The sequence below is a fragment of the Stegastes partitus genome, unplaced genomic scaffold (genome assembly GCF_000690725.1).
Source record: "Stegastes partitus isolate 25-593 unplaced genomic scaffold, Stegastes_partitus-1.0.2 Scaffold1079, whole genome shotgun sequence".
NCBI classification, from domain to species: domain Eukaryota; kingdom Metazoa; phylum Chordata; class Actinopteri; family Pomacentridae; genus Stegastes; species Stegastes partitus.
In genome coordinates this window covers 215,991-228,215 of record NW_007578810.1, presented here as the reverse complement: position 1 = coordinate 228,215, position 12,225 = coordinate 215,991, and the positions used below count along the sequence as shown (strand labels likewise).

Here is a 12,225-nt window from a genome sequence, read left to right as displayed (position 1 = left end):
GTGTGTGTGTGTGTGTGTGCTCTTCCTCCCACACTGACTCTCTGATAACTGTTTAAAAAAGAAAAACAGCGTCTCCTCTTTCTCTCTCTTCATCGTTATCGTCACTCCAGGCTGTTAGAAAACTTGTTTCCTTCCCCACGTCTGTCAGCGTTTTAAAAACGTTTTCACCAAGTTTGGTTCCGACTCTTTTCTTTTTGGTGAAACCTTCGTTTATTCCCTGCAGGAGCGACGCTTGTCTCTCAGGATTATTGGGTTTTATTGCACAGACGACAACATCAAGGCCTCGAATGACAAACGGCGTCTTACAGAATAAAAGGTCGAATATTTTTAGGATGTTTCGGGGACGTTGTTGAGGAAACAAACTGGAAAACTCTTCAAACCTTTCCCACAAATGACAGCAAAGGTTCTCAGTTTGGCAAACATCTAAGAGATTAGATGAGACTTCATGCATCCTGAAGAAAACTCTTGTGGCAGAAATTGCTCAGAACAAAAAAGGAAATGCAGCTTCTAGAAGTAGAAAATAAATAGAAGACAGAACAGAGTAGAATGAGTCCGACAGCGACTGTATGACGTCCCTCAGCTGAGAAACACGACAAGAACTTTGCAGAACTTCCTCATAATGTTTATAAATTAATGTTTAAGCTTAAGCTGTGACTCGAGATTTGAATAGAAACTCCATTAAACTGTTTGCTTTAAACATAAGACGTGACAGACGTGTCCTCCACCGCTGAGCTTCACTCTCGCCGTCTTATCTCCTCTCAGATGTCCATAAAGCAGAAGAGCGCCGCCACCGCCGCCGTGTGCCTCGTCTGTCAGGAGAGCTGCTCTGGGTTTCAGCCACATTCTTGGAGGTATTGAACTCCCACGTTTCTTTATATGTTTTTTCTTTCATTTTCTCCCTCTGCCTGAAAAAAACTGAAAAGCCTCAGTCCTCCCACGGCTCGTAAAGCAACAACGAGCGAGGATCAGATGGGTGTTGGCTGGACGAGGAGCGAACGGCTGGTTTAGGATGTTTTGTCTGTAGAGGGATCCCATGATGCAACGGGAGCAGCTCCACCTGGTTGCAATGAGGGTTTCTCACAGGGAGAGCACTTCCAATGATGAGGAAATGTGTGCATGTTGACCTCTTAGAAGGGGGAAAGTGTAAAATAGTAGCTGCAGAGTAACGTAGAGCCTCGTGTTATGAAGGGAGGATGAGGAGCTTCTCTGGTGGACGATGTTAGATCACTGACAGCTGGACATGGACATCGAGCTCTGCTGGTTGAGTCATCAGTGAGATAAATGGACAGCTGTGTACATTTAAGGTGGTTTTCCAAGAAGAGATTTCCAATCAGAGAACAGAGAGCTGAAGCAAAAGACTCCGCTTTGCAGAAATCTGATTGAACTGAATTGATTTTTGAATTTTTAAGTGAGACACTAAAGTAGAAATTAGAGATTTGGATTAAACATCACCATGTACAACCAGCGAGGCGTCAGCTCAGTAGAGGAACACAGCTGCCCAGTGTATGCATGTTCACCTGATTCTGTGTTTCACTGTTCGCCTGCTTAAGATTGGTTTTGCCTAAAAATGATCCACAACGTAACAAGAGCTCATGTAACAGAGGTAGTCTGCATGGAGGGGAAGAGTTTTGCTGTAATTTAGGCCTACAGCTAAGCCCCTAAGATGTACGACCTTGAGTTTGACCTTGACCTTTCAGCCAAGGTCAGATGTGACATCACCAGTATGGGTTCCTGTCTGATTGTAGTAAGAAACTATGTTTATCTTAAACCTTTTCCAAGTTATAATGGATTTAAAATCTGTGATGATTTATGACCTTCGGCGTGACCTTGACCTTTTTCTCAAGGTCATATGTTACATCACCAGTTTAAAGGCCTCCAGTGTCTTCCTAAGTTATTATGTTATGTCTTTCTGTGCATTTACCTTCAGACAGAGGTGTTTCTGGGAACCTTTGACCTCTGTAGTGGTCACTGATGCATATATTGACCCCAAAATCTAATCACTCCGAGCAGGGACCATACCGAGGTCATGTATGAAGGTTCAGGTTCAGACTCCTGCAAAGCTCTAGACTGTTAACAGACAAAAAAACAAAACACACCCTCACAAAAACACACGACTGATCTTAGATGGAGTTATTTTTCCTGATGCAACCAGACATCAGAGACGATTAGTTCAAGAACCACCAGAAAGTTGGAATTTTGACTCTTTCTGGCTAATTTTGCAGCTTTATTTTGCTATCAGGTTTTGTGGTTCGGGGGCTTAACTCCTCTCTCCTCTGTCCAGGAAAGCGTGCACAGCTTGCGGCCGCAGCACCGTCGAACACGCCCCCGGTGGCGACCCGGAGGACGACCAGCGGATGGGACGCCTGCTGGCCGACTCGCCTTGCTCCCATCTGACAGCCAAGGTCAAAGGAGGCGGCGGCCTTCGCATGTACAAGAGGAACCGGATGATCGTGACGAATCCGGTGGTGTCACGCAAAGACCCGACCTTCAACACCACGACGTACGACTGGGCGCCGGCCGGCCTCAACCAGAAACTGGTGAGAAGGAGTTTCTTTATGAAGTTGGTAACTGGGAAGATGCTTCAGCAAATTGGCCTCTTTGACCCGAACTGGTGCAACTGAAAATACCAGATGTTGAATGGATGGATGGATGGATGGATGGATGGATGGATGGAGGATGGATGGATGGATGGATGGATGATGGATGAATTCATAGATGGATGGATGAATGGATGGATGGATGGTAGATGGATGAATGGATGGATGGATGGGTAGATGGATGGATGGATGGATGGATGGATGTTTACGCTGTCGAAAGCCCTCGAAAGCACCACTTTATTTGGAGGATACTTTCAAAAGTTCTCGGCCTCACCAGAAAACGTTAGAGGAAAAAGTGTCTGTGAAGATTCTCAGTCCTCCAGGTCATGGTTATTAGAACTTTTAGTGAGTTTCGGTTTCAACTGGGGGTTTGTTGCTCCTCCTCCACAGTGGGGTTCGTTAAGATCTTTGGTGGTGAGGTGTGAATGGATTTCATCCTCAACCCTCCTCAAGTGTTAATGGCTCCTTCAGGATAGAAGTATCTGGAACTCCCAACTAGTCAGTCAGGACTGATGAAGCCTCTTGGATGAGAGGTGGAACATCTTCAAGAAATGATTAAACTACGAGTAGTTACAGGAAAAAGATTGTTTTTACATCGTTTTCCAACATAGTCTCCTTTAACTTTAATACACTTGGTGCACCGATGTTCAAGCTTCACCAACTCTTCATGAAAGAAGGTCACAGCTTGGCCCCCCAGATACGTCTCAACAGCATGCATGACCTCTTCATCATCACTCTGAAAATGACGACAACGCAAGTAGGATTTCAGTTTGGGGAAACAGATAGAAGTCAGAAGGTGCATGTTGGGTATACATACCTTGCAAACTATAAAACCCTATATGATGACGGCACCACGTTATATGGGGGTACTTCAAAACTTCTTAGATTGTTCTTCCACTATTGTACAACATAGTTTCCTTTAACTTCAATATACTTGGTCCACCAATGTTCAGGCTTCTATCCATTCATAGATGAAAGTCACGTCTTAAGTTCTCCTACGCAGCATGCATGAGTTTATCATCACTCTGAAAATGGCGGCAACGTACATAGGGTTTCAGTTTAGGGAAACAGATAGAAGTCGGAAGATGAAGGTTGGGTGTACATTCTCATAAGCTATAGAGCCTTGTCATATAAGGCTTTATAATTTACAGTTGTGCTCCAAAATTGTTTCCAGGTGAACTTTTGGAAGTATCCTCGTATGAGTGAACTGTTTCAGCTCATATTTTCTCCCTTTTCTAGTAAAATACAATAAATGCAAATACAGATCAGTTAGGCTATAACTTATTCTTACCCCCACAGGTTTACAACTGAGATTACCCACTTTTTTCACTGATTCAGTTGAGTTAAAATGCATGTTAAACGTAGATTTCACAGTCTTCTCTCAGCACTGAACTGTCTGGTGTCCATTAAAAACAGACCGAGGTACGTTTCAGGCTTCACAACCTGTAATTACAGTGATGACAGACATTGCTGCGGCTCGGCTTGCAGAGGCAGATCCAAACGCAACATCGACCGAGGCTATTTTCCAGATGTGCTTCTAGAAAATCTTCAGCATCTCGCTTGTTCAGTGCAACTCTTTTGTTTGTAGGCGCGGCTCAGAGCCGTTAGTCACCATGTCGGCGTGGTGACGACACGCTGATGTGTCACCGACAACACCTGGACGGCACCATGACGACTTCACACGTGTTGGATGAGCTCAGGGTTTAATCGTGGGAAACTAAAGAGTCAAAAAGAAGAGAAAAAGATTGAAATTAACCCACGGTATCATGGATATATACAGATAAATGCAGGAACAACAACAGGTTGACTGAAGTTGACTTTTTTAATATTTCTAAATGTAAACTGGTTGATCACAAAGGTTCATAGCAATAGGAGGAGATATTCACGTTTCTTATAAACATGAAGAGATTCTTTAAACAGATTTAGAGCTCGACCCTCAAAGCTCAGAATATCTGTCCAGGTGCAAACAATGAGCTTTAGTTTAATTTTTTTTTTAATTTTTTGACTAAAACTCTCAACAGAAGTGAAAACAGTGATTGTTAAGAAAAAGTGCTGCGCTTAAGTAAATAAGGACGTTTTATTTTGAGGTATTTTCCATTTAATTCTAATCTATATTGCACTTTTCTCCACTACATCTGAGAATGTTTTATTTGTTAAATTTTTATGCAAACTCAGATTTAACAGTGAACTACATCGAGGCAAATTAATAAAACGTAATAAAACAAATTGAAAAGTTAAAGCCAATAAATCAGCTAAAACCAGAAAAGCTGGAGGTAAAAAAAAAAAAAAGACGAAATTACAAAGAAAAATGCCTTAAAGATAAAAGTGAGTTGAGCTGTAGATTGTTTTTATATCAGATAAAAGGTGAATAAAACTGGATTTTTGAAGCTCAGGTGAAACAGCTGCACCTCCATCATTTGAGCGTTTATGGATCTACAGTAAAAGACAGCAGTCAAGTCATGTAAGGGGGTTAAAAAAACAAAAAACAAAACATAAATAAACTCATAAATACATTTTAAATAAGTAAAACCCAGTGTTTATCGCTCTTTACAGAGCATTCAGCTCACAGTGAGGAGAGTTACTATTAACACTGCTGACTAATATAAAACATGATGTATTGCTATGAATTAAAAACAACTCAACACTATAAAAAATCGCTTAAAAAAGCTTCATCATCTAATTGGGCTGCAAATTTAAAATCCTGCTGACACACAAATGCCTCACTTGTATCCCCAATATGCTGATTTAACTTGACATTCTGCTTAACGAGTATTTCTTACTAATACAACGTCCAAACCATCACATTAAAACATGAACATATCAGGAGCTATGTCTGTCTTTGCCTGAAGGTGGCGACATCAGCGTGTCTACATTTGCAGAAATAACATAAAATATAAAAATTCCACGTGTTTAAATCAGCCTGCTGATTTGAAATGTGCTGCTCAGTCTGAACGTTTCTGTGAATCTAATCAGAACCTTCCGACCTCCTCAGGCGATGCAGTACATGGAGCTCCTCCCAGAGAGTCGACGGCCGGTCTCGGGCACCGACGGAGCTGTGGAGCGTCGCAGGCAGCTCCTCAGCCAGCTTCCTGCCTACGATCAGGACCCCATGAAGTGTCTGAGCCTGGCCAGTGAGGACGAGGTGAGGCACTCTGCCGCGGTCATCAGAAACACATGCCGATGCTCAGAGTTGACTCCGACGTCTCCGCCGTCTTCTTGCAGATTTCCTCCATGCTGCTGTTTGTGAAGCAGTACAAGCAGGAGGCGCTGGGAGTCGGGGAGGTGGCCTTACCCGGCGAGGGTGGAGCTCTGAGGGAGGCGGCCGTTCAGAGGACGGCCAAGGAGGCCAAGAAGGATCAGCATCAGGACCACAGCTCGACCAACAGCAGCGCCGCCTCGGCTGCTGGTTCCACCAATGGAACGGATGACGACAGCAAGACTGAATACGTGAGTGAATAACTCTGAAGATTAAATCCTGGTTATGTTGGTATCATGGGGAGCTGCTTCCTGCTGCCATAGAAAATACCAAGAAGCAAACTGAAGGGAAAACAAATACAGGAGTCCACAGGCAGCGGAGTTTACAGTCACCTCAAAAAGACATTAAAGCTCCCATTTGGTGAAAACCCAGTTTTCATCGTCTTTAAAACTTGTAAGGTGTTAAAAAAATAAAAGCTGTGAGAACATCAGGACACTTTGCTCAGGTCCATCCTCCACTAGACAGCGTCCTGGCTTTACAAGCGTGTCAGAATTTTAGTCACTTCTTACAAATAAACTACAGAACCAACAGCAATCAGGAAAAAAGATGTGTGTAGCTCCGCCCCCTCTCTGCTTCCAGGTGAACCAATCAGAACGAGCAGCTGCCTCTCAGTCCACCAGGTTTATTTACTCTCTACAGCTGCTTCTGCTAAACTCTAAAACATCTGAGCTACGAGTAAAACCCAACAAATGTTCTGCTGCTGGCTGTAAGAGTGAACACAAGAGTCCTCATGCACTCCCAGCATCCACCCAGTGGATTAACTGTTAATATTGATGGTAATGTCCCCACAACACAGGGAGAATCCTTAGTGTTAGCACATTGTGTGGCTAATGTGGCTAACATTAGCAGCAATAGACACTTTAATGTAAACCAGTAGACAAGGACTGGGTGTGTTACTGTGTATTAATGTCACCTGTTGAGCTTCAGTTCAGCCTAAACTCATCTGTCAGCTCCTCTCCTGCTCTCTGTGCTCACACAAGCTGCAACAACATGACCTTTCACTTCCACCTCCTGCCCTCTAGCGGTGCACCGGTTGCCACGGTGAGGTTGCTAAGGAGAGTCCCGCTGTGTATGCCGAGCGCGCCGGTTACCATGACGCCCTGTGGCATCCCACGTGCTTCGTGTGCTCCGAGTGCGGCCAGGGATTGGCCGACCTGGTCTACTTCTGGTCCAATCAAAAGCTGCTCTGCGGGCGTCACTACTGTCAGACGGTTTGGCCGCGATGCTCCGGCTGCGACGAGGTGAGACTTCAAGTCCTGCAGACAAAACTGTGAAGAGCAATGCAATGAAATATAGTAACGTCAAACCACACAGGAAAATAATCAAATTTATTACATACAGTAAATAGGACATATAAGAGTATTGAGAGTTATTTAACGGCCACCTGCCAACAACATATGCTTTAAAACTATCAGACTGATTGCTGTGAAATTTAGTAAAAAATATTTGTAATAACTTTGATTTACCAACTTGTCCAAACTTTAATTCAGGACAAAACACCCGTCACATGCCAAAGTAACATGTAGTCTAATCTAACATAGTCTAATCTAATCCAACATGATGTAATTTAATATAATCTGACATAATCTGATCTAACAGAATCTATCAAAATCTAATTTAATTTATTTTAATCTAATATAATCCAACGGAGCATAACTAATCTAACATAATCTGATCTGACATTATCTAGCCTAATCTAATCTAATCTAATCTAATCTAATCTAATTTAATCTAATCTCAAGTAATGTAATGCAATGCAATGTAATCTAATCTAATCTAATCTAAAGTGATCTAATACAACATAATGTAATTTTTATATAATCTACCCTAATCTAATCTAATCTAACAAAATCTAACCTAATTTATTTTAATCTAATATAATATAATCTAACGGAACATAACTAATCTAACATAATCTGATCTGGCATTATCTAGCCTAATCTAATCTAATCTAATCTAATCTAATCTAATCTAATCTAATTTAATTTAATCTAATCTAATCTGATCTAACATAACATAATCAAATTTAATCTTGTATAATCTAATGTGACCAATCTATTCTAACCTAATTCTATTTTGAGCTAAACTAATCTAATCTAATCTAAAATAATTTAATCTGAGATTATTCATGCTATAAATAAACAGCACAATGTTTTGGTTTTTTTTTACTTTATTTGTGAATTCAATGTTTGACACTTTTAAGCACATAAATACATCGACATGTATTGGTACAAGTGTCTCCTTCACTTTAAGTCACTGACGGTGAGTCTGTGATGTTGCATTAAGTTAATACACATTAAATAAAGGTTTATTACAAGATCAGGTGTAAACAGCGACTGCAGACAGGTGAATGTCCCGTATGTAACCTGATCCACAGAATACTGTCGTATATCTGAGTCCTGCACACGTTCTTAGATAAAAAGCATTTCTTTTTGCTGTACTGTTAATTCTGTGTTCTTGAACCTCCTCAGCTGATCTTCTGCCGGTCTTATCTGACGGCGAAAGACGGACGGACGTTTCATTCTCAACATTACTGCTGCTGGAAGTGCGGACAAACCCTGGACGCGCCCTGCAAACACTGACGCACGACGTGGTGTCGAGTTATCAGATGTTTTAGCACTGCTCAAAAGAAAAGACAAAAAAAAAAACAGAACCAGAGGGAGGCGAATCACATCGACATCAACGGTGGTAAAACAAAACCCAAACCAACACGTCAAACTGCATGTTTAGGTGACATATTAGCGCTTTGAATGCTAAATGTGCAGCTGATTTATTAGTGTTTAAAATGCTCAGAACGTTTAACTGACAGCGAAACACTCAGAGACTCGTCCGGCCGAGCCGAACCGGCGTCCGAGGCTCTTAAGAAGCTGTTCAGTTCGACACAACAGTGTTTAAAGTGCTTAGAGGAACGTCTGGCTGATTTACTGCCACTTAACGCGGTGACAGTGACGGGAGCCAGATGTTTCCAGCTTGGTGTGGAGGCCTGGGCCCGACATGTGAGGAAGCAAACGGTCAAATAAAAGGAGAAATATTACGGCTCACGTAAATAAATAAATGAACAAACAAGTTTAAGAGCTTTCAACTGCATCGCCAAGTTCAGGCTTCCATTTTTAGATCACTGTGGTGTTTGTTTTGCAGATATCACGAGTCTTCAAATAAGAAAAAAAGTTAAATATTTCAAATTCTACATCATATATGTACAGGACAGCCACGAGGACTGAGCAAACTCAATGTGTTGAGGGAAAAAATGTACTTTAAAGCTCAATAATTTGATTATTTTTATTCGTCTGGACAGTTTTGTGCCGCTTATCATCATCTGGAAGTCATATATTTGAATGTATTTTGAATTCTTTTCAGGCTTCATGTGTAAATTTAAATTCTCATCGTTTAAAACGGTGAAACTGCAGCTGTCCTGAAAATATTTGGTGTTTAAAAAGAGGTCAAAAACTAGAGCAGGGTCTACAAAAATCGTTTTAATCCCAAAATTCTGCTTCATAATTTGGATTTTGAAGAGAAACACTGAAAAAAATCTCCTTCCTATTACCTAATTTTTGCCTGTAACTGGAGGCTCATTGGAACAATTAAATTAATGTGTCACACAACAATATTTACATTTTTTTAAAAATAAAAAAATCAACATTTTTCTACATGTAAAGCAGATTTTTTATATCATTAATGTGCCTTATTCTTCTATTTGTTAAAATTAAATTGAAGAAAAAAAAGCACAATTGTCATCGGTGCAGATTGAAGCTAAAAGAATAATAGTCCTGCTGACTAAAACAACACTAATTACGTGTCTGACTGTGATGTTTTTGTAATTATTTGTATGAAAACTCAATCTTAACACCAAAATGTTGAAAGAATATCCATCCTAAATACGTCAGGGCTGCGTTTGATTTGCTGACATTTATTTTAGGCATAAATAATTGTATTGGTTGACTTAAACCTCAGAAAACTGGACAGACTAAAGGCTGATAAAGACTAATTAGCAATTAATAGCTGGAACTTTTAATCAATTGCCTTTTAACACTAAAAGGAGGGTTTGTTGTACTAAATGAACAAATAAATTAGATTTTGCTAACAGCATGACATTGCCTTCTTTTTATTCTCCTTTCTGCTCCGTTTAATATTATTTTAGGTATTTAACCTCTTCTATGAACATGGATCTCTGCTGCTGCTGCTAGCTGCTGCAAATGTTTTGTTGTTTTTTTCCGCAAACACTTAACAAACCGTCTTTTAAACATTTTACTTGTCAGCTAAAAGTGCAGTTACTTAGTTTGTGCTCAGAACAAGTTAGCCAGAAGTTAAATGTGCGCTAGTCAGAAGCTAACTAGCCGCACTTTTGCTCACTAATACGATCCGTATAATCAGCTAGCTTAACGTCAGCTAACCTCTGCTTGTGTTTTTGTTTTATTTTTAAAGCCTGAAACTACTTTTTGAACTGATTGCTGCTAAAAAGAGAAACAAAAAGCTTTTAGTGTTGCTCAACGTTAGACAAATACAAGAACAACGAGCTGACGATTGGTTGCAGTTTGCGTGGATTCTGTTTAGCCTAGCTTAGCACAAAAAAACTGGAAGTGGAGCGGAAACTGTCTGCGCCTTCATTTGTGAAATAGTGCACCTGTGAATCGTGCGTGACGCAACGAGATGTAAATCTTTGTCTGGTTACGGTGACGAACAAGGATTTTTTAAAAATCTGCTCTGTCAAAAAAGAGAAAAAAGACATTTTTGGGTAAAATATGCAGAAAAAAGTTTCTAGTAAAATGTTGTATTGTCAAAATTGTCCTTATTCACATGGAGGAGTTTCCAGTTTAATAAAATGATTGAATGAATCTGTGTGCTGTGGTTCGGTTTTATTTATAAAGCGCAACACAAGTCGTCTTGAGGCACTTGAAGGGTAAAGACAGCAGAATATTATATTATAGAGAGAAACCCAACGAATCCAAAGACTCTGCTTGAGCAGCTGTTGGGTGTCAGTGGAAAGAAACACCTTTAACTGGATGAAACCTCCAACAGAACCAGGTTCAGGGAGGACAGACCTGTCAAGCTGGCGTTGAAGGAGACTGAAGACAGACGAACAGCAAAAAAGATGACAATAAACAATGGGGAGGTTGGTGAGGACAGAGATACCCACAGAGAAGACATAAAGTTAGAGGCATGCATTTCACTTTATGAAAAGTTTTCAACCGAAAAGTAGAAACTGTTTCGACAGCAGAGACGAAAGTCTCAAGTTTGTGGTTCCAGTCAGCTGAGGTGGTTCTGGTGTCTGACCAGGATGCTTCTTGGGCGACTTCTTTTGGAGATTTTCCTGCATGTTCAACTCTGTGGAGGTTTTGTGGTCTTCTTTAGTAGAGTCTCTGGGCTCAGCCTTAGGGATAGGGTGAGGGGCTTGGGGTGGAGTCACCAATTTATTGGTTCCAGTCAGTTGAGGTGGTTTGGGTATCTGATCAGGATGCTTTCTAAACTTCTTTTAGAGGAACTGGGAGAAGACTCTGGGTAGACCTAGAAATCGCTGGAGGGATTAAATATCTCGTCTGGCCTGGGAACCCCTTGGGATTGAAGGGGAGAGAGACTTCTGGACTGACCTGCTTCAGCTACTGCCTCAAATAAGTGGAAGATAATCGATGGACTCTGAGACACGATGCTACCGATTTTGACAGGTACAAAAAGTCCATCCTAGAGTCTTTCTTCAGTCAAAAATACCTCCGTGGTTTCTCATGGTAGAGCTGGAGGACGAGGCAATGCCATCCAGAGTTACATGTCACTGGTACTGTGAAGGGGTTTTACCAATGACGCAAACAGTGTTGTGGCGTCATATTCGATTTTTTAAAGCTAATATGCTCTTTAATGGAATGTCCACCAACCTTGTCATGAGCACAAACACCTCCTAAGATACACCTTTTGCTTTTCTTAAGGTGGTTTCACAGTTATCTTGTTCCTCACCAACTGCAGATTTAATGGTGAGTTGGAACGAGTCGGTACCGACAGAGAAACTGAAAAGCACAACATAACAAGTGCTATCAACAAAAAGAACAGAGAACACAATCTACCTTCCCAATTGCTCTAAAAAATAGTCTAAAATCTGATACCAGCTAAAGATTGAGATCCAAAATGTAGCAACAACAGCAGGTTTTGAGAAAAAGGAACCCTGTTGATCCAGGTTCACCTCGACTGGTTCTATCCAGCAAAACACCTCGCAGCTCTGAAACGGAGCTGAAGTCAGAAAATTACGAATCAGCTGAGATCACAGAGCTCCGCCGCTGACCTACTGCTGCAGGAATGCGAGGTATTCTGCTGTGGTTTCTGGGCCCACGTTTCTGGGCGGTTGCGTCACCCGGCCGACCGCCTGACAGCCGCTTCCTGAACCGTGAA

At 41.3% G+C, this 12,225-nt stretch overlaps 1 protein-coding gene across 1 annotated transcript in view; it reads left to right on the top strand.

The window, feature by feature from the left end:
* lmcd1 (LIM and cysteine-rich domains 1) overlaps window positions 1-10,685 on the top strand; it is an 18,496-nt gene extending 7,811 nt beyond the window's left edge. Inside the window, exons 2-7 of the mRNA XM_008295834.1 lie at window positions 763-851; window positions 2,282-2,537; window positions 5,590-5,739; window positions 5,820-6,044; window positions 6,876-7,094; window positions 8,325-10,685. Coding sequence (XP_008294056.1) covers window positions 763-851; window positions 2,282-2,537; window positions 5,590-5,739; window positions 5,820-6,044; window positions 6,876-7,094; window positions 8,325-8,435 — 1,050 coding nt within the window. The 3' untranslated portion in view covers window positions 8,436-10,685. The remainder of the gene's footprint in view (window positions 1-762; window positions 852-2,281; window positions 2,538-5,589; window positions 5,740-5,819; window positions 6,045-6,875; window positions 7,095-8,324) is intronic.
* The last annotated feature ends 1,540 nt before the right edge of the window (window positions 10,686-12,225 follow it).